Genomic DNA, 18,974 nt, shown 5'->3' on the forward strand with positions numbered 1-18,974 from the left:
AGTATCTAGGGTTTCGGGGTTTTTTTGTTTTTTATTTATTTGTTTGTTTTTTAAGACCCTTGCCTCAATAAGTATTTGTTGAGTAACTGAATGGCGGCAGCCCAAATGAATAAGTGATCTCACCTTAGTACTCAAAACATCTTTGTTGGGTCAACGAATCACTGAAGGAATGAGGAATTTGACTTCCAGGAGACCCAAGTTCAAGGTTTGTGCTAGTCAAGCGGCATCTCCGATCCAGACTGCTAAGAGATCTATGGGCTTACTCTGCTTCTTTCTACATTTCCCTCATTTCTTCCACTCTCTCTCAGCCTGTTTCCTCTGAGGAGCGACTGCTCTTTCTCGGTAGACACTTCTGTAAACATCGTTCTGTTTCTCAGGTCTACCAGGACGCTGTTTACCAGCTTTCTGCTGTCAACAGCAGTAGACCAGACTCCTGCTCAGGTCTGTGCACACTCATTTACAAAAGAATTCCAGAAATGTAGCCGTCATAGTTCTTGCTTTCATACCATCTGTAATCTAGTTGCTGAGATATACAGGTTCCAAGATGTAAAGCAGCCCCGAGATACCTGCAAACCCAGTTCAGGACTCGTGTACTGGGTGCATCCCAGCATGGTGCCAGGCCCTGGGGCGACCACAATGAAAATCGTGGACCAGCCCACACACAACTCTGTGCCAGGTGCCAGGGCGTGCAGAGGAGGGAGGCTCATTGAGAGTTGACAGCTGATGCGCTAACCTGGTATAAGACGCAGCTGTTCCCACTGGTGTTTTCCGCTCTGATGTATAACAGGACCCGTTCCTCGCCTGCCGGAGCGGGCACGCCTTTGAATTAAACATGGCGGGGCTACTCGGGGTGCCCAACTGCAGCGCATATAGATGTGGCCGAGTCCCCTTGCTGCCTCGGGCATTCCAGGGCCTCTGCTCTGCATCCTGATTTTCTTGCTTGGCACAGGGATTCTCCTGTACTGCTGTGACTCGTAGCTCACCACCGTCTAGACTCTTGGGTGGCATCCAACACGAGACCCCACGTTCAGGACTCTGGAGGAGGACTCTGATTGGTCAAACTCTATGTTGTTTCCTGGGGAACCTCTAATTCTCTAGGAAAATGGCTCCTGCCAGAGCATAGAAATTGCCCCATTAGCATTTGGGTTTTTTCTAATGCTAGTGCGGTGGTGTTTTAGTATGTGTGTTCTTTCATTATTGAAGAGTTGTGCTGGCCATTTCCTTCTTTTACTTTCCTGTCACACCTTGCCTGTCAAAACCGAGCCGTTTGAATTCAAAAACCCTTTGAATGGGGCCCTGGCATCCAGAGAAGAGAGGCGATGAGGACTGGGCTGGTGAGAGGCTGCAGGGATGGCAGTGGCAGGCCGGGCTCTTGGTTGTGGTGGGGAGCAGTGAGGAAGGACACAAAGGCACTGAACAGGTGACATGAAGGTAGAGAGGGGAGGAGGGAACTGGGCAGCATGCCCCCAAGGACATCTGCCCCATGGCCAGGCCTATTTATTCCTTTCCTGCCTTTCATCTGCACTAGGCACCTCTGAGCAAGGGAGTTGGTGCCTGTGGCTAAAGGAAGTCCAAGGTCTGCCAACAAATGGTTCTCTGAGATGGGGCCAGGTCCAAGGTTGGGCTCGGCTCCCTGGGTTGACACCATCTGCACCCCTTCAGGACCACTGCCTGCCTCTTGCCCCCAGGCTCTGGAGTGCTGAGTGTGGGGGCAGAGGTGTCCCCACACAATACGCCAAGGAGTGACTGGCTGCACTAGCGAAGCTCTGCTTTGCTTTTGACTTTATTTTTGCCAACAATTGCGATGTTTATTTGGAGACCTTAAAATGCAGAGAGTGGAGATGTTAGAAATACAATTATGTTACATAATAACATCGGGATACCATTTCCTTTTAAGAACTGTGTTCCCTGTTGTTTGTTGAAGAACCATCATCTTTATTATCTTCTTTTAAAAAGCATACATTATAAATTTTTTAAAAAAAATACACAGAGACACCAAGAAAACAAACAATGGGCTATGCTTTTCTTGCTCAGAGAATAACAGCTCTGAAAGGAGAGAGAGAGAGAGACAGAGAGAGAGAGAGAGACGAAGGAAGGAGGGAAGGAAAGGAAGAAGACAGGGAGGAAAATGACAGAAATCAGAAAATTTATAAGGGGTCGGGAGCGGAGGCTTATACCTGTAATTCCAGCCCTTTGGGAGGCCAATGCAGGAGGATCACTTGAGACCAGGAGTTCAAGACCAGCTTGAGTAACATAGCGAAGCCCTGTCTCTATTAAAAAAAAAAAAAAAAAAATAGGCTGGGCACTGTAGCTCAAGCCTGTAATCCCAGCACTTTGGTAGGCAGAGGTGGGTGGATTGCTTGAGGCCAGGAGTTCGAGACCAGCCTGGCCAACATGGCAAAACCCTATCTTTACCAAAAAAAAAAAAAAAAAAAAAAAAAAAAAAAATTAGCCAGGTGTGGTGTGCATCCCTGTAATCCCAACTACTTTGGAAGCTGAGGCAGGAGAATTGCTTGAACCCAGGAGGTGGAAGTTGCAGTGAGCCAAGATCATGCCACTGCACTCCAATCTGAGCAACAGAGCAAGATTCTGTCTCGATAAAATAAAACAAAAAAGAAGAAAGAAAAGAAAATTTACACAGTATATAGAAAGATACAAATAGGCTTTTTTTTTTTTTTTTTTTTTTTTTGAGACAGAGTCTCACTCTGTCACCTAGGCTGGAGTGCAGTGGCACGATCTTGGCTCACTGCAAGCCTCCCAGGTTCACGCCATTCTCCTGCCTCAGCCTCCCGAGTAGCTGGGACTACAGGCACTTGCCACTACACCCTGCTAAATTTTTTTTGTATTTTTAATAGAGACGGGGATTTCACCGTGTTAACCAGGATGGTCTGGATTTCCCGACCTCGTGATCCGCCCGCCTCAGCCTCCCAAAGGCTAGGATTAGAGGTGTGAGCCACCGCGCCTGGCCCAAATAGGCTTTTTTTGAAAGAGAAAAATAAAACAGCCCGTGAGCCCAATAAGGATCTCCAGGTCAGAGTGCAAATGAGGAATGCCCTGTGTTTTTACAAACCAGTCAACTTGGTGTAGATCATTCCTTTTAATAGTTAAGTGACATTTTCTCCTTTCCTTTTTTTCCCCTTTCAAACTTCTGCTTTGGATGCGTTACACCTTTCAGAAGCTTGAAACTAAAAATGACTTTCCTATTGATGTATCCATTCCTCTCACAAGGAATGAGGTGCCTTTCTCCTCCTGAATTCTCAAACAGACGCTGGTCCCAGCTCCGGGGCCTTCAGCAAGTAGCCACTTTCTCATATTCTGCTTTCTGTCTATTCTAAAGATAGGCACACACACGGTGACCTTATGGTATTACTGTGAAAAAGGGGGAAAAAAGCAAAATAAACGATTCTGGGCTACATGGAAAATAGTAAGGGGTAATTAATGGTGGTGGTGGCTTTTGTTTCTTAGCTTTGGGTGCTGAAAGAAAGAAAATGGGAAAACAGCTTCTTCTATTTTGTTTGTTTGTTTCTTCATTAAACCATTAATCTCCATAAACAAGGCATGTTTTTAGTTACAGATTGACTAGAAAAAAATGCATATGCTAAGCCAGATGGGTGAAATTAACAGTTTCATTAAACTGACTTTAAAATAACCAGTTACACAATATCACCCAAGACAATATGCCTTTGCTTTGGAGCAACAGTTGGAATTCAAAGTTTACCAAATGTGCAAAATGAGCAGTTTTACCTTAGGATTATTATTTTTTATTGTATTTACTACTGCAGAAAATTATTTAGATTCTTTTTCAGGGAAAATACTCTTTGGTTATATTTCGGGGGCAGTTTTGCATTTCATGTACAAAAGAAATAACACAGCCCTTTCAAACTGCCTGTGTTTCAATCTGCAAAGTTTTTTTTGTGCTAAAGATTTGAGCTTTGTGAAGGATTCCCTTTTTGCTCCTTATTCTCCAGCAATCTCAGCTACCTGGGCGCTCCTGCTAATGATTTCTGGGGTTCTGTGCCAGCGGTCGGCAGGGCAAGGGTTTCATTCGAAGCTTCATTTGGTTTGGAGTCTCTTCCTCCTCTGAGCCTACAAAGTGCGGGTCCATGGGTACTCTGGCAAAACTCACCATCTTAGTTAGGCATTTGGAAGAGTAGGTGAGGCAGGGATGAATCGTTAACAAACGTTAATGTTGCTTTGCTGGGAATGTGCAGAGGGGCATCCAAGATGAGCACATAGTTAAAAGTAAACACATGAATAAGTGGCAGTGGAATTTATTTTGCAACTCTGAATGCTACGGTGTCTACTGAATTCAGTGTATTCCAGGTTCTTATCACAGCAAAAGACTGGGTAGAACGGCCTTCTCTCAACTATGCAAAGGGAAAATCCAAGACAAGATTTCGCAGGCTGCTGGTGAAAAAGGGTGTTATCATGCAGATGTCATCCTAACAGATGAGCAGAGGGAAATGGAAATGTTCGAGGATGTTCAATGCCATGTTGTTGGTTATAGCAAAACCACTGGAAACAACCCAGGAGTCTAAAAATAGAGGCCTGGTAGGGAAAATGGGACAGCTATGGAATGCAATACTACTGAAGCATTAGAAAGAATGAGCTTCTGACAGCCCCAGGGGGTTATTCATAATGTGTAGTTAATTTAAAAAAGAAAGTCGAGAGTCAGAATCTACAATGGCATAATACGCCATTTTGGTAAAGAAAATGTGTATGTAGATATGTAAATAGATGTGGATATGAATTATTGTATATATGAAAGAAAAGTCTCAAAGCCTACATACCAAGCTTTTAATCGTTTTTAATCTTCATTATTAAAGAAAGACTGAGGGAGAGGGGATTTCTGTTTTTATTTTATACAAATCTGCATTGTTTGGTTTTTTTTTTTTTTTTTTTTTAACAACAAGCTGTTATTTCTCTGGGGACTTTTAAAAAAATACAGAAAAAGGAACAAACTCCATTCATTCAGTAAAGTGAATTTTTTCAGCACCTACTGTGCCAGGTACTTGGGATCAAAAAAGCAAAAGCAGAGCCAGGAGGTAGGCAGGAAGGACTTCTAGGAGCTAGTAGCTAGAGGATGCCTTAGAGCTGGTGGAGGTGGTGGCTGCATCCTTCCCCACAGCTCAGGGTCTGCAAGCACAGGCACAGTGTCCCCCTTTCAGGGACACCCAACCCACCCATGTGTCCCCAGGCACCAGTACCCACTCATTGACGACGTGTCAGGATTCACAGTGTCATCTGTGGGTCCTTCTGATCTCGACTTCCATTTTTATCGTGGACCTCTGCAAGGAAATCGCCCTTCAGTAAACCCATCCCCAACCTTCCCACATTGGAGACTCTTCTCTGTTCAATCCTGATGAAGGACTGATAAGAGTGAGTCTCTCTCATTGCCTCCTGAGCTCTAAAAAAAATAACATTTTGATTTTTGATGGAATGAAGAAAGAAAGAAAAATGTTGGACATAGTTTTTAGGCAGGTGAAATTTTAGTCAAGTTGACATTTAACTTAACATTTAAATCAACATTATTTACATGTATATTTACATTTAACTCACATCCTAAGTTAAATATAAGTCTTCAGTTAAAAGTTAAGTCTTAAGTTAAATGTAAATAGTATCTTTGTAATCCTATATGGCCTTTTGTAAGATAGCATCTAGCATAGTGCTTTGCACATAATAGAAAGTAAACATTCGTTGGCTGAATTAACAAGAGATGTGAATAATGAAGATAGACTTTAGAAGATTCTAACAGGACATCTAGGGCCATAAAACTTGCTTGTTTGGGCTTAAATGATGATCAGCTTATAGATTCGTGGGAGAGTTATGTAAAAGGAAGCATCATATAGCAGTTTGTAAACTAGTCTCTATCCGTGTGGTAAGGTACCTATTAAGGCAACTGACTGACTGTTCATTGAGGGTACATGCGTCAGGGTGACTGTGAACTCTGGCTTTAGTGACCTTCAAAGTGGGTCTCACAGATTGGCTCTGCCTCTTGCCAGCCTTTGTAACTTTAGACAAGTTATTCTTCTCCAGGCCTCAGTCTCCTCATGTGAAAAATGGGGATGCTGGAAATAGTACCGACCTTATAAAAGTGTACCAATTAAATGACATAATTTACATAAGACACTTAACCCAGTACTTGGCCTGCTGTAAGCTCTCAATAAAAGTTGACACAATCTTTTTATTTGGAGATCCATGAGAAAAACTGGGGACAAAAGATGTCTAGAAAGCATCTAAATTTAAGGTTCTTTTGCTCAACTTTTTAGAGCAGTGTCTAGGAACTGTTTGTGAGATAAAACACAATCTTCTTTTTTTTTTTTTTTTTTTGAGACGGAGTATCGCTCTGTCGCCCGGGCTGGAGTGCAGTGGCCGGATCTCAGCTCACTGCAAGCTCCGCCTCCGGGTTCGCGCCATTCTCCTGCCTCAGCCTCCCGAGTAGCTGAGACTACAGGCGCCCGCCACCTCACCCTGCTAGTTTTTTTTGTATTTTTTAGTAGAGACGGGGTTTCACCGTGTTAGCCAGGATGGTCTCAATCTCCTGACCTCGTGATCTGCCCGTCTCGGCCTCCCAAAGTGCTGGGATTACAGGCTTGAGCCACCGCGCCCGGCCAAACACAATCTTCTTTAGGGAGCCTTAGAGGGGGAAAAAGTCTCTCTGGAAGTTTCAGTGGTCCTGGTTTGGTGATGAGTTACACTGAGGAAATTACTCTCTTGAGGCAATTTCTGAGCTACATACAGCACATCATTTCCCCAGGATACTAGGCTGTCATTTAGTGCCAAAGAAAAGCTATTTACAGAATGACACCATGGCATCCCCAAAGAGTTTAATTTACCTCCCTAGAAGGTGGTATATTTTGAGGCACTGCAGGACCAACCATATCAATAACTCAGGTGCTTTAGTTGGCTTTTCCTCTTTTTCTAAAGCCATGACAATCCCATGGTAATTAATTGTGTGTGCTCTGAATTGTGTTATTTACAGTGCCAAGGAACCAGAATGAATCTGTATTAGAAATCGGTGGGAAGATATTTGAGAAGGCTGTAAAGAGACTCTCTAGCGTTGATGGTCTTCACCAAATTAGCTCTGTCGTCCCCTTTCTGATGGATTCCAGCTGCTGTGGATACCATAAAGCATCCTACTACCTCGCAGTCTTTTATGAGACTGGATTAAATGTTCCTCGGGATCAGCTGCAGGTAGAGTATTTCATTGCTCCATTAACATCAGTCACCTGCGTTATGTTTGCAGCGCAATGCACGCATGCCCCTGGTAGAACTGGACATGTTGCAGCTCCTTGGAGTCCTTTAAAAATCTTTACACTCAAGATAAATGTCCTGGGGCTGTGTTAAATACAGGATCCTTTCCTTTCAGTGAGTGAAAAAGGGCACTTCATCCATTTCTAGACAAGGCCTTGAGGGGATGATTGGTGTACCAGCTAAGGAACAGTGTCAGGGCTTGCCAGAATACCAGTTCTCCAAGAACAGGTGCTTCTTACCAAATTCTTTTAATTACTCTGGCTGGGGACTGTTATCCATTATCCCACATCACTTTTTAGCTAAGTGAAGTCACTTGGACCCTGAAGCAAAGTATTGCTGCATCCAGCAGTCTGTCATCAAAATAAACGCCATACCAGACGGCTTCATTTCTGGTTTTGAATCCAAATTTATTATGCAACTTGCCTAACATTTAGAATTACATTTTCATAGTGCATTAGTCAGGGTTCTCCAGTGAAATAGAACCAATAGGATTAGATATATATAGGAAGAGGTTTCTTACGAACAATTGGCTCATGCAACTATGGAGGCTGAGAAGTCCCACGGTCTGCCGTCTGCAAGCTGAGGGCCAGGAAAGCCAGTAGTGTAATTCCAGTGTAAGCCTGAAGGCCTGAGAATCAGGAGAGATGATGCCATAAATTCCAGTCCGAGGGCAGGAAAAAAAAAAAAAAACAAACGAAACAAAACAAAAAAACACATGATGTCTTCCTGCCTCAAGTAGGCAGTCAGGCAGGCAGAGAGCAAAAAGGGACCAATTTCTCTTTCCTCTGCCTTTTTGTCCTATGGAGGCCCTCAAGAGATCGGATGATGCCCACTCACAGTGGAGAGGGCTGTCTGCGTAGTTCACCTCACCAGTTCAAATATTCATCTCATCCGGAAACACTCTCGCAGACACATCCAGAAATGATGTTTCATCTGGGTACCCGATGGCACAGTCGAGTTGACACACAAAATGAACCATCGCAATAAGTACTGCTAAATGTTCCCTGATTGCTTTTCGTTTTCAGATTTGCATAGGTGATTGTGTATCCGTGGTTAGGGAGGCTCAGACTGTTGAGATGTGCCCAAATGGTTCCATGTTCCCTTCCAGTGATTTGCTTATGATACCTCTGGCTTACAGATGCTCCTGAATGACAGCATGTTTTCCTGAGCCCCAGAAGCAGTCCCCACAAGGATGGAATAACGAGAACAGTCTAGTCCCATCTCTGCCACAAAGTGGCTGGTTGACCATGGACAATCGACTTCCCCTTTCTGGGCCCCTCTTTTGCTATGAAATGAGGTGGTCAGACCAGTCAATCTCCAAAGACCCTTCCAGCACAAACATTCTGAGAGTGTGAGGATGGGACATGGGCCTGCCATCCAGACCCTGTGTCCATCGATGACATCGCTGAAACAGAACAGGGGACTTAGGACAGTTGGTTGGTGCCCAAAATAGTGCTACAATAGAAGTCACGAAAGATCCCTGTTTGTACCAGGAAGAGGCAAAAGTCAGGGCGTTTTAAGCTGTTTAACGTTAGGAAGGGCAGCTAGCTGGAAATCTGTAAACCAATAGAAAGCTGGATTGGCTTTTTTCCTAAAGATTCATTTCATTTTATTATTTTTTTGAAAAAGCAAGTTAAATCCCAGCACTTTGAGGGACCAAGGCAGGTGGATCATGAGATCAGGAGATCGAGACCATCCTGACTAACACGGTGAAACCCTGTCTCTACTAAAAATTAGCTGGGCATGGTGGTGGGCGCCTGTAGTTTCAGCTACTCGGGAGGCTGAGGCAGGAGAATAGCTTGAACCCAAGAGGCGGAGCTTGCAGTGAGCCGAGACTGCACCACTGCACTCCAGCCTGGGCGACAGAGCGAGACTCTGTCTCAAAAAAAAAAAAAAAAAAAAAAAAAGGCAAGTTAACATATTTCTGGAATGGCTAGGATTGTATATAGGAATTGGGCCTGATGACCTCTCAGTGTTAGGATTTTATGACCCTATCTACAATCTCATGAACACTTTGTAAATTTCTTCCTAACAGGGCATGTTGTATAGTTTGGTTGGAGGCCAGGGGAGTGAGAGGCTGTCGTCAATGAATCTTGGGTACAAACACTACCAGGGTATTGACAACTACCCCCTGGACTGGGAACTGTCGTATGCCTACTACAGCAATATTGCCACCAAGACACCCCTTGACCAGCACACGCTGCAAGGAGATCAGGTATGAGAGAGAAAAAAGGTTGGGAATGGTTATGGGCCTGTTTACCTGCTTTCATGGAGTGTCTGCACCTGTGGCTGCTTTCGTCGTTGGCCTTCAGAGGATGAACATAATCGAATGGAGAGAGGAGTTTTCTTGCGCTCTCCAATTCCTGTTTCCTGGCTGTGTTCTCAGGACGAATGCAGGGGCAGCCCTACATTTATGCATGAAAAGCTTTTCATTCTTGAGAGGACCGGTATGTGAAGAGTCCATTTGGCCTTGGCCAGATTTTGATTTTGCAAAAAAGAAACATAGGTGTCTTGTCTTTGTGCCAATACCCTATGAGATGCTGAGGTCTGAAGATGTTAGGTGGGATTGGGTCAAATTGAGTGAAGGCAGGAAGCTGTAAGGGCTCTTTTCAATGTGTGATGAGCAAGCAATGTCTACAGTGGAGACAGGCAAGCTTCCTACCCAGCTATGTTCCCCCTGCTGGGTGCTCGAGAAATGTCTGGCCCCATGCCATGAGGCTTATTACCCCAGTGCTCCCAGGTGACTGACAACAGGATGTGATGATTAAAGACCCCACCCTATCCCAGATGAAGGACTAGATGAGGGACACTAACTTCAGCCCCCAGTTTTGCAGGCTCCCAAATATTATTGATTCATTGGACAAAACAATCAGTGACTCGCATCTCCCAAAAGACCATAATGTATTACATTAGACCAACTGATGGTTTGTTTCGAGACTTCTTTTGGAGGACAGGGAATAATAGGGTCCAACTAAAAGGTGATAACTAAGAATAAAAGAAAGCTGCCCTTTGATACAGATCTGCATCGAATAGTGGTAGACAATGAAGTGGTTGCTTCTTATAAGTAGTTGTGTTTTGTTTTGTTTTGTTTTGTTTTGTTTTTTTGAGACAGAGTCTCGTTCTATCCCCCAGGCTGGAATGCAGTGGCATGATCTCAGCTCACTGCAACCTCCATCTCCGGGGTTCAAGTGATTCTCATGCCTCAGCCTCCTGAGTGGCTGGGATTATAGGTTTCTGCCACCACGCCCGGCTAATTTTTTGTGTTTTCTGTAGAGACAGGGTTTCACCATGTTGGCCAGGCTGGTCTTGAACTCCTGGCCTCAGGTGATCCGCATGCCTCAGCCTCCCCAAGTGCTGGGATTACAGGCGTGAGCCATCATGCCTGGCGAGTGCCATAAACTCATGATTTGCCCCTGCTTAGTGAGCAGCTCTGAGAGATAGGCCTAGCCAGGTTAGGATTGTTGAATTTTAGGCTGAGTGGCTGACTGGGAACCAGACCACTGGTCCCCAGCTCTGCCCCTGGATTGAGCTCAGAAATCGTCAATGCAGAAAATGCAAGCTTTGATGTTTAGGAATGGTTGGTTTCTGGAAAAGAAATCGAGAGTGACTACTGGGTGGTTACGAAGTAAATGACTTGAAGATATATGCTGTCAGTAAATGTTGAACATGAGTCAAGCTTTAAAACACCAAAAGGCTGTCTATATAGACATTCTAATTCCTTTAGAAAATAATGATTCCTTCTGAACAAACTTACACACCCTTATAATATATACGTGTATTTTCTGTCTGTGTAATTTAACCTCAATTTACAGGAATAGATTTATTAATTGATGAAGTTTTTTTTAAAAAAAGAATTGTTCTAAAACAATTTGCACGAAGTCAAGCCAAAAAAAAATTGCTTTTTTTTTTTTTTTAACTAAGCCTGGATGTGTTAATAATGTTCTACATGTGTATGTTATACTTTTAAGAATTCAAATTCAGCATAAATTAGCAAACAGGAAATGGTATGTTGCTAACAAGCTCCTTTTCTTTTGAATATTTGGCATGTGAAATGTTATGATTACGAAAGAAAACGTTTAATTGGTCAGAACCAGAGGAGATGAATAGAAAAGATCCATCTTGCAGCTGAAAAGTCGCCTGATTAAGAATCACAGATAGGAATTATACAGTTAGAAGAGTTGTGTCATAGCTCATTTTCTTAAGAATGTGTAATTAATGGCTTCTTAAGAATTTAAGCCGGTGTCATACGTTGATTTAAATGTCCTTTTGTTGAGAAATCTATTAATTCACCAGCGTAATGTAGTAAATGAGAAGACAGAGAAAGCCAGACCTCTAATTAACAAACCAAGGACCCATCAATAACTGCTTTCTTGGTTCTTGCTTCATTCTCTCTTTTATGTAACTCGTGGTTCACATCATTTCATCTTTATTAGTGTTCTCCCTTCACATCGCTTTCTTTATGGTTTAGTGGGACTCTGCTTCAGGCTAGACAGAAGGAAGATGGCTAGTGCTTCTGTTTGTTTCTGCGGCTTAATTACAAATGATTAGTCCTCACATTCTGCCCCCTGCTCAAAAGCTGCTCTTCCTCAAGGTTTGGTTGCCAGTCTTCTGTTCTCTCTCTGCATTTTCTGGACAGAGATCTCATCTACACCTGTGGTTTCAGCTACCCTCCACATATGATAATTCTCAGACCTTAATCTCCGGCTGTTTTCTTGCAAATCCCCATCTGCCGTCATTGTTACATACTGCAAAAGAAACACATCCCTCCTCATCTCCATTCCCTGCAAAGACCTCAGCAGATGGCATGGTTGTTCATGCTAGAACCTGGGGAGTCATCTTGGATCCGCCATCATCCCACCAGTCAACAACCCCCAACAGCTTTCCATGCCGCTTTTTCTCTCCTCCCCACGTGCAGCCCTGCTGCTGCCTGAATTTGTTGCTCATCACCTCCCCTCTGAGCTCCTACAACAGCGGATGGGCTGAATTGTGTCCTGCCAAAATCCGTATGTTGAGGTTCCAATTCCCAGTACCTCAAAATGGAACCATACTCGGAAATCAGATCTCTAAAGAGTTGATTAAGTTAAAATGAGGCTGTTAGGGTGGACCTCTAATCCAGTAGGACTGATGTCCCTATAAAAAGAGATTAGAGGCCAGGTATGGTGAGCCACCCCTGTAATCCCAGCACTTTGGGAGGACGAGGCTGGCAGATCACTTGAGACCAGGAGTTTAAGACCAGTCTGGGCAACATAGTGAGACCCCATCTCTACTAAAAATACAAAAACTAGTCAGGCATGGTGGTGTGCATCTGTCATCCCAGCTACTCAGGAGGCTGAGGCACGAGAGTCGCTTGAACCCAGGAGGCGGAGGCTGTAGTGAGCCGAGATCACACCACTGCACTCCAGCCTGGGCTACAGAGCAAGACTCTGTCTCAGACACAACAACAAGGTGAGATTGGGACACAGGCAACACAGAGGGATGACCACGTGAGGATGCAGAAAATGACGGCCATCTGCAAGCCAAGGAGGGGGGTCTCAGAAGAAACCAAGCCTTCCAACACCTTCATCAGGAACTTCCAGCCTCTAGGACTATGAGAAAATTTCTAAGTCACCCAGGCTGTGGATCTTTGTTATGGCAGCCCTAGCAGATGGAGAGTTCTCCTCCCCGGTCTTCCGGTCTGTCTTTCTTTTTTTTTTTTTTTTTGAGACAAAGTCTCACTCTATCACCCAGGCTGAAGTGCAGTGGCATGATCTCGGCTCACTGCAACCTCCACCTCCTGGGTTCAAGCGATCCTCCTGCCTCAGGCTCAGGAGTAGCTGAGACTACAGGCATGTGCCACCACGCCCAGCTAATTTTTGTATTTTTAGCAAAGATGGGGTTTCACCATGTTGGCCCGCTGGTCTTGATTTTCTGACCTCAGGTGATCCGCCCACCTTGGCCTCCCAAAGTCCTGGGATTACAGGTGTGAGCCACCTCCCCCCAGCCATCCTGGTCTTTCTGTTACCAGCCTTCCCATCCTCTTCCTCAGGCCAAGTGCACCACCGCACACTGGAATCACCTGGGGGCTTACAGAACATCTCTGCACGGAATCCACCATGAAGAGTCTCATGAAAGTGACGTGGGGTGTGGCCTAGGCACATGCATATGATATGCGGATACATGTATGTGTGTATTTTAAAATAAGCCTGCTGGTCAGCAGGCTTTAACTCTGCAGTATCAGAGGTGAACTTCTGAGCTGCCCATTCTAGAGATGTTGATTTTATAAATTGGCAACAACAACAACAACAACAAAATACAGTCCTCAGGGAATTGTACCCTGCAGCCAGGGTTGAGAAGTACTCACCCGAAAGAGTAAGTCTAGCTCATCGGATGCCATATGAGGCGTTCTTTGATCTGGTTCCTTGCTACCTCCCCAACCAAACTCGCAACACCGAACTTTTGGTCAGGCCTGGCTGTTCCCACCTCCTGACCTTGCCTGTCTGCTCACTGGTTTGCTTGCTCCATGCCCCTCCCCGTTTCCTTCTGACTCTTCCCACTTCGATTCTTGCTCAGATGTCACTCCCTCTGGAATCCTTCCTGGGACTCTCCTTGCTGTGCCACCATCACACCTAGGCACATCTTTCCCATTGCTCCCACGCTGGGTGTTGTGTGCAGGGGGACAGAGCTGGGTCCCAAGTAGGCTGTGAGCTGCCCGAGGCAGGGACGTCATCTGTTCACCTCTGTGTCCCAGGGCCCAGCACTGTGCCTGACACATAGTTGGTGCTCAGTGTTTACTGATGGAAAGATGGCTAGAAGTGGGTGCAGAGGTCACCCAGTGGTGAACAGAAAGTCACTGCAGTGTCTTGATGCTGGTGCTTTTCGAGGGGACCCATGTTTCGTTGTTGACAGCAGGTACTCAGAGCCCTTGCCATGAGCCCCTGCCTCTCTTGCATGCAGCACCACCATTGTATGTGACACCCATATTTGGGGAATCTTGGCTGTTTGCTTCCCTGACTCTCCACCCTTACAGCTGCTATTTCCCCTTCCGACTTACCAATCTCTAAAGTGTTAAATTTCTACAAAGAAAACACACGCACTATTGGGAGCCGAACATTATAGCTGATTTTAAACACGCTAGGAGGCAGGTTCCTCGTGGTGGTCCTGCCAGGCCCTGAGGTGGGAGGTTGAAGTGCAGGCTCCGCAACTGCCTGTTCCTCCAGCTGAGCCTGCTCCTGAGTTCCCAGGGGTGCTGGCGGAACTGTTCTATTCCACAACTTCGGGGAAGCAGAGGCTTCTGGAAAATGTGGGGCTGCTGAGAGGCTTTGCTCCCCAGCTGCAAAAACTAGAAGGTTTTTTTTTTTGGTCTTTCTTTCTTCCTTCTTTTATCTCTCTCCCTCTCTCGTCCTCACCTGCCCTCCTTCTCTTTCTCTCTTTCCCACCTCCTTTCTTTCTTCTATTCCTCTTTCTCCTCCCTCTCCTCTTTCTCTCTCCACTACTTGTCTATTCCCCTGTCTTTCCCTCTCTTCCTCTCTCTTTCCTCTTCCTACCCCCTCTTCTCTCTCCCTCTTTCTTCTTTCTCTCATTGCCTCTCTTTCTTTCCCTGTCCTTCCCACGTCATTTTCCTGGATCTTCTTCTTCTTCTTCTTCCTCTTCCTCTTCTTCTTCTTCTTCTTCTTCTTCCTCCTCCTCCTCCTCCTCCTCCTCCTCCTCCTCCTCTTCCTCCTCCTCCTCCTCCTCCTCCTCCTCCTCCTCTTCTTCTTCTTCTTCTTCTTCTTCTTCTTCTTCTTCTTCTTCTTCTTCTTCTTCTTCTTCTTCTTCTTCCTCTTCTTCTTCTGCTTCTGCTGCTTCTGCTTCTGCCTCTTCTTCTCCTCCTCCTTCTCCTTCTCCTTCTACTTTCTTCTTCTTTCTTCTTCTTTTTTTTGTCTTTATGCTCTGTTGGACTTGAAAGGAAATATTGTCCAACAAACACAGACCTTACTGTATTTTTTTTTTTTTTTTTGAGATAGAGTCCCTCTGTAGTGCAGTGGTGTGATCCCGGCTCCCTGCAACCTCCACCTCCCGGGCTCAGGCCTCAGCCTCCCAGATAGCTGGGACTACAGGTGAGCACCACCATGCCTGGCTAATTTTGGGCATTTTTAGTAGAGATGGGCCACATTGGCCAGGCTAACCTCGAACTCCTGACCTCAAGTGATCTGCCCGCCTCGGCCTCCCAAAGTGCTGGGATTATAGGTGTGAGCACCTGGCCACACTTACTGTATTGATTAAGGTTTTCTTTATTTTTTAAAATGTTACACACACACACACACACACACAATGTTTTTTTCTTTAATTTGAGACAGGGTTTTGCTATGTTGCCCAGGCTGGTCTCAAACTCCTGGGCTCAAGTGTATGCCTGCCTCAGCCTCCCAAACTGCTAGGATTACAGGCATGAGCCACTGCACCCTGGCCTTCACCTTTCCTGAAGCTGACGACACACAGACAGGATATGTTGTGAACACTGCCCTCTGTGGCCTGCAGGCTGACTGGAATGAAAGGCGTGTCAGCATCCCCGGGACAGTGTGGAGCCTTCTCTAGGGCTTGGTCCCAGATGGTCTGAAGATTGCCTTGTCTCCAGACACTGGGCCTCCTCTGACTTGGTCAGCAGTATTAAGATAAGAACTTCTGAGCTGCTCATTCTAGAGATGTGGATTTTATAAAACGGCAACAACCATCACAATGAAAACCCAGAAGCCACGGAGGATCCCAGAGCTGGTCAGGTTGGGACGCTTGGTGCCTGCCAGTGTCCACCAGCTCTGTCTCTACCCCACACACTGCCTAGTGTTATTTCTTTTTTTTTTTTTTTTCCCCTCGTCCACAGCTTCTTCTCGGCTTTTCCTGCCCACAAAACCGTTTGAATGAATGGACAACTGAACACCATTCTTTTAAAGGTCGTTCCTGCCTCAGAAGTCTTTGTATTAATAGGTGGTCTGCTTTCACAGAAGGCCTCAGGAATGTGACCACGATGTGATGCTGGTTGCTATTGTAGTGACCCCAGAACTATGGAGAAGGCAACCCCCGCCTCGGGGGCAGGCAGCGTGTGGTGGCTCCACGGCCAGATTTGCCTGGGTTCAAGTCCTGGGTCTGCAACTCACTGGGTGTGAACTCTTGGATCATTCTGCTCACCTCTGTGTCTGTTTCTCACCCGTCTCACAGCATGGTGGTCTGCACCTGCCATGTTGTTACAGAACAAATAAATCAATCCAGTACAGCCAAGCACACAGGATGAGCTCCCTAAACTGTTTCTGGCCCCAACACTCCCTCTCCCAGTTCTAGTCCTTCTGTTTTCTAAAGCATAAAATTCTCTTAGATCTTTTTCCCCACAGCCTAAGGCTTTGAGTTGTACTAAACTGCAAATACCAACAGGGTTAACGTTCTAAACAACAATTAGTCATTTACACTTTAGTATGAGTTAAGGTCCTAAAAAATGATGAGTTGTCATTTACTGAGAGTGTGCCATGACCCAGGCACTCTGCTAAGCTCTTTCACAATCTCCTTTTAAAAGAAATATTTTATTTTACATTCCGGGGTACATGTGCAGGACGTACAGGTTGTTACACAGGTAAATGTGTGCCATGGTGGTTTGCAGCACCTGTCAACCCATCATCTAGGTATTAAGCCCAGCATACACTCACTATTTTTGCTGATCCTCTCCCTCCCCTGACCCCCCAAGAGGTCCCAGTGTGTTTTGTTCTCCTCCCTGTGTCCATGTGTTCTCATTGTTCAGCTCCCACTTGTAAGTGAGAACATGCAGTGTTTCGTTTTCTGTTCCTGTGTTAGTTTGGTGAGGATTATGGCTTCCAGCTCCATCCATGTCCCTTCAAAGGACATGATCTCATTCCTTTTTTTGGCTGCACAATATTTCATCGTGTGTATGTACCACATTTTCTTTATCCAGTCTGTCATTGATGAGCATTTGCGTTGATTCCTTGTCTTTGCTATCCCTACAGTGAACATATGCACACATGTATCTTCGTAGTAGAATGATTTATATTCCTTTGAATATATACCCAGTAATGGGATTGCTGGGTCAAATGTTATTTCTGGTTCTAGGTCTTTGAGGAATCGTCACACTGTCTTCCACAATGGTGAAACTAATTTACATTCCCACCAACAGTATAAAAGTATTCCTATTTCTCCACAGCCTCACCAGCATCTGTTGTTTCTTGACTTGTTAATAATCATTCTGACTGGCGTGGTCTGAATTCTAACTCACCACTATTTACCCAGCATGAGATGGTATCTCATTGTGGTTTTGATTTACATTTCTCTAATGACCAGGGATGTTGAGCTCTTTTTTTCCTATGGTTGTTGGCTGCATAAATGCCTTCTTTTGAGAAGTGTCTGTTCATGTCCTTTGCCCACTTTTAAATGAAGTAGTTTGGTTTTTTTTTTTTTCTTGTAAATTTGTTTAAGTTCCTTGTAGACTCTGGATATTAGACCTTTGTCAGACAGGTAAGTTGCAAAAATGTTTTCCCATTCTGTAGGTTGGTTGTTTGCTCTGATGATAGTTTCTTTTGCTGTGCAGAAGCTGTTTAGTTTAATTCATCCCATTTTTTAATGTTTGCTTTTGTTGCAATTGCTTTCGACATTTTCACATGAAATCTTTGTCTATGCTTATGTCCTGAGTGGTATTACCTAGATTTTCTTCTAGAGTTTTTGTAGTTTTGGGTTTTATATTTAAGTATTTAGTCCATCTTGAGTGAATTTTTGTATAAGGAAGGGGTCCATTTTCAATTTTCTGCATATAGCTAGCCATTTCTCCTAGCACCATTTATTAAATAGGGAATCCTTTCTCCACTGCTTGCTTTTGTCAGACAAACAATCTCATTTAATCCTCAAGCAACCTTATGAGGTCAGAAATTGCCCAAAGTCACACAGCAAATGAGTAGTGGAGCCTAGATTTGAACCTAGGTCATTCTAGCTCTTTGCACAGTGAAAAAGCATGGCTCGTAGGTTGAATGCCTTTGATGTAGCAGATGCCATGCTAAACTCCATTTTATGGATGCAGAAACTGAGTCTCAGATAAAGTAACCAGCCCAAGGCCTAAGGTAGATAGTGGTGAGTTAAAATTTAGATCCCCTCCCTCTGATATGAAAAATGGTGCTCTTAATGGTCCCACCCTGCTGCGAAGCTCAGTGACTCCAGCAGGGAGGTGGGGCAGGGCTAGGTTAGGACACAGAAACAAAAGGCAAACGTTTGAGCCCAGGAGTTCAAGACCAGCCTGAGCAACATGGCGAAACCCCATCTCTACAAAAAATACAAAAAAATAGCTAGGCTTGGTGGAGCATGCCTGTGGTCCCAGCTACTCAGGAGGCTGAAGTGGGAGGAGCAGTTGAGCTCAGGGAGGTCAAGCCTGCAGCGAGCCATGATCGTGCCACTGCAATCCAGTCTGGGTGACAGAGTGAGACCCTGTCTCAGAATAAAGGACAAACGTGTTTCTTCTTCACAGTCACCATTTACGTCACCACCCAGATACATGAGTATTTCTCACGATGGTAAGGCTGGGTAAAAGGTGTGGGCCCCGCAACCAGCCAGCTTGGATTTGACTCCTCAATTTGAAGAACTGTCTGATGTTGGGCTTGTTACTTAACCTCTCCGGGCCTCCGTTTCCGCATATGTGAAATGAGGATATTGACGGTGACTGTCTTATCAAGTTGCAAAGATTTGATGAGTCAATCCGGGCAAAACAATTAGGACAGTGCTTG

General features: G+C 44.9%; 1 protein-coding gene across 2 annotated transcripts in view; it reads left to right on the plus strand.

Moving 5' to 3' along the window:
* Positions 1-18,974, plus strand: part of LOC105487824 (SEL1L family member 3) — a 117,088-nt gene that overhangs the window by 52,458 nt on the left and 45,656 nt on the right. For both annotated transcript variants that reach the window (XM_011751441.3, XM_011751440.3), the window contains exons 10-11: positions 6,983-7,194; positions 9,290-9,469. In XM_011751441.3, coding sequence (XP_011749743.1) covers positions 6,983-7,194; positions 9,290-9,469 — 392 coding nt within the window. The remainder of the gene's footprint in view (positions 1-6,982; positions 7,195-9,289; positions 9,470-18,974) is intronic.

The sequence above is a fragment of the Macaca nemestrina genome, chromosome 3 (assembly GCF_043159975.1).
Source record: "Macaca nemestrina isolate mMacNem1 chromosome 3, mMacNem.hap1, whole genome shotgun sequence".
Lineage (NCBI taxonomy): Eukaryota > Metazoa > Chordata > Mammalia > Primates > Cercopithecidae > Macaca > Macaca nemestrina.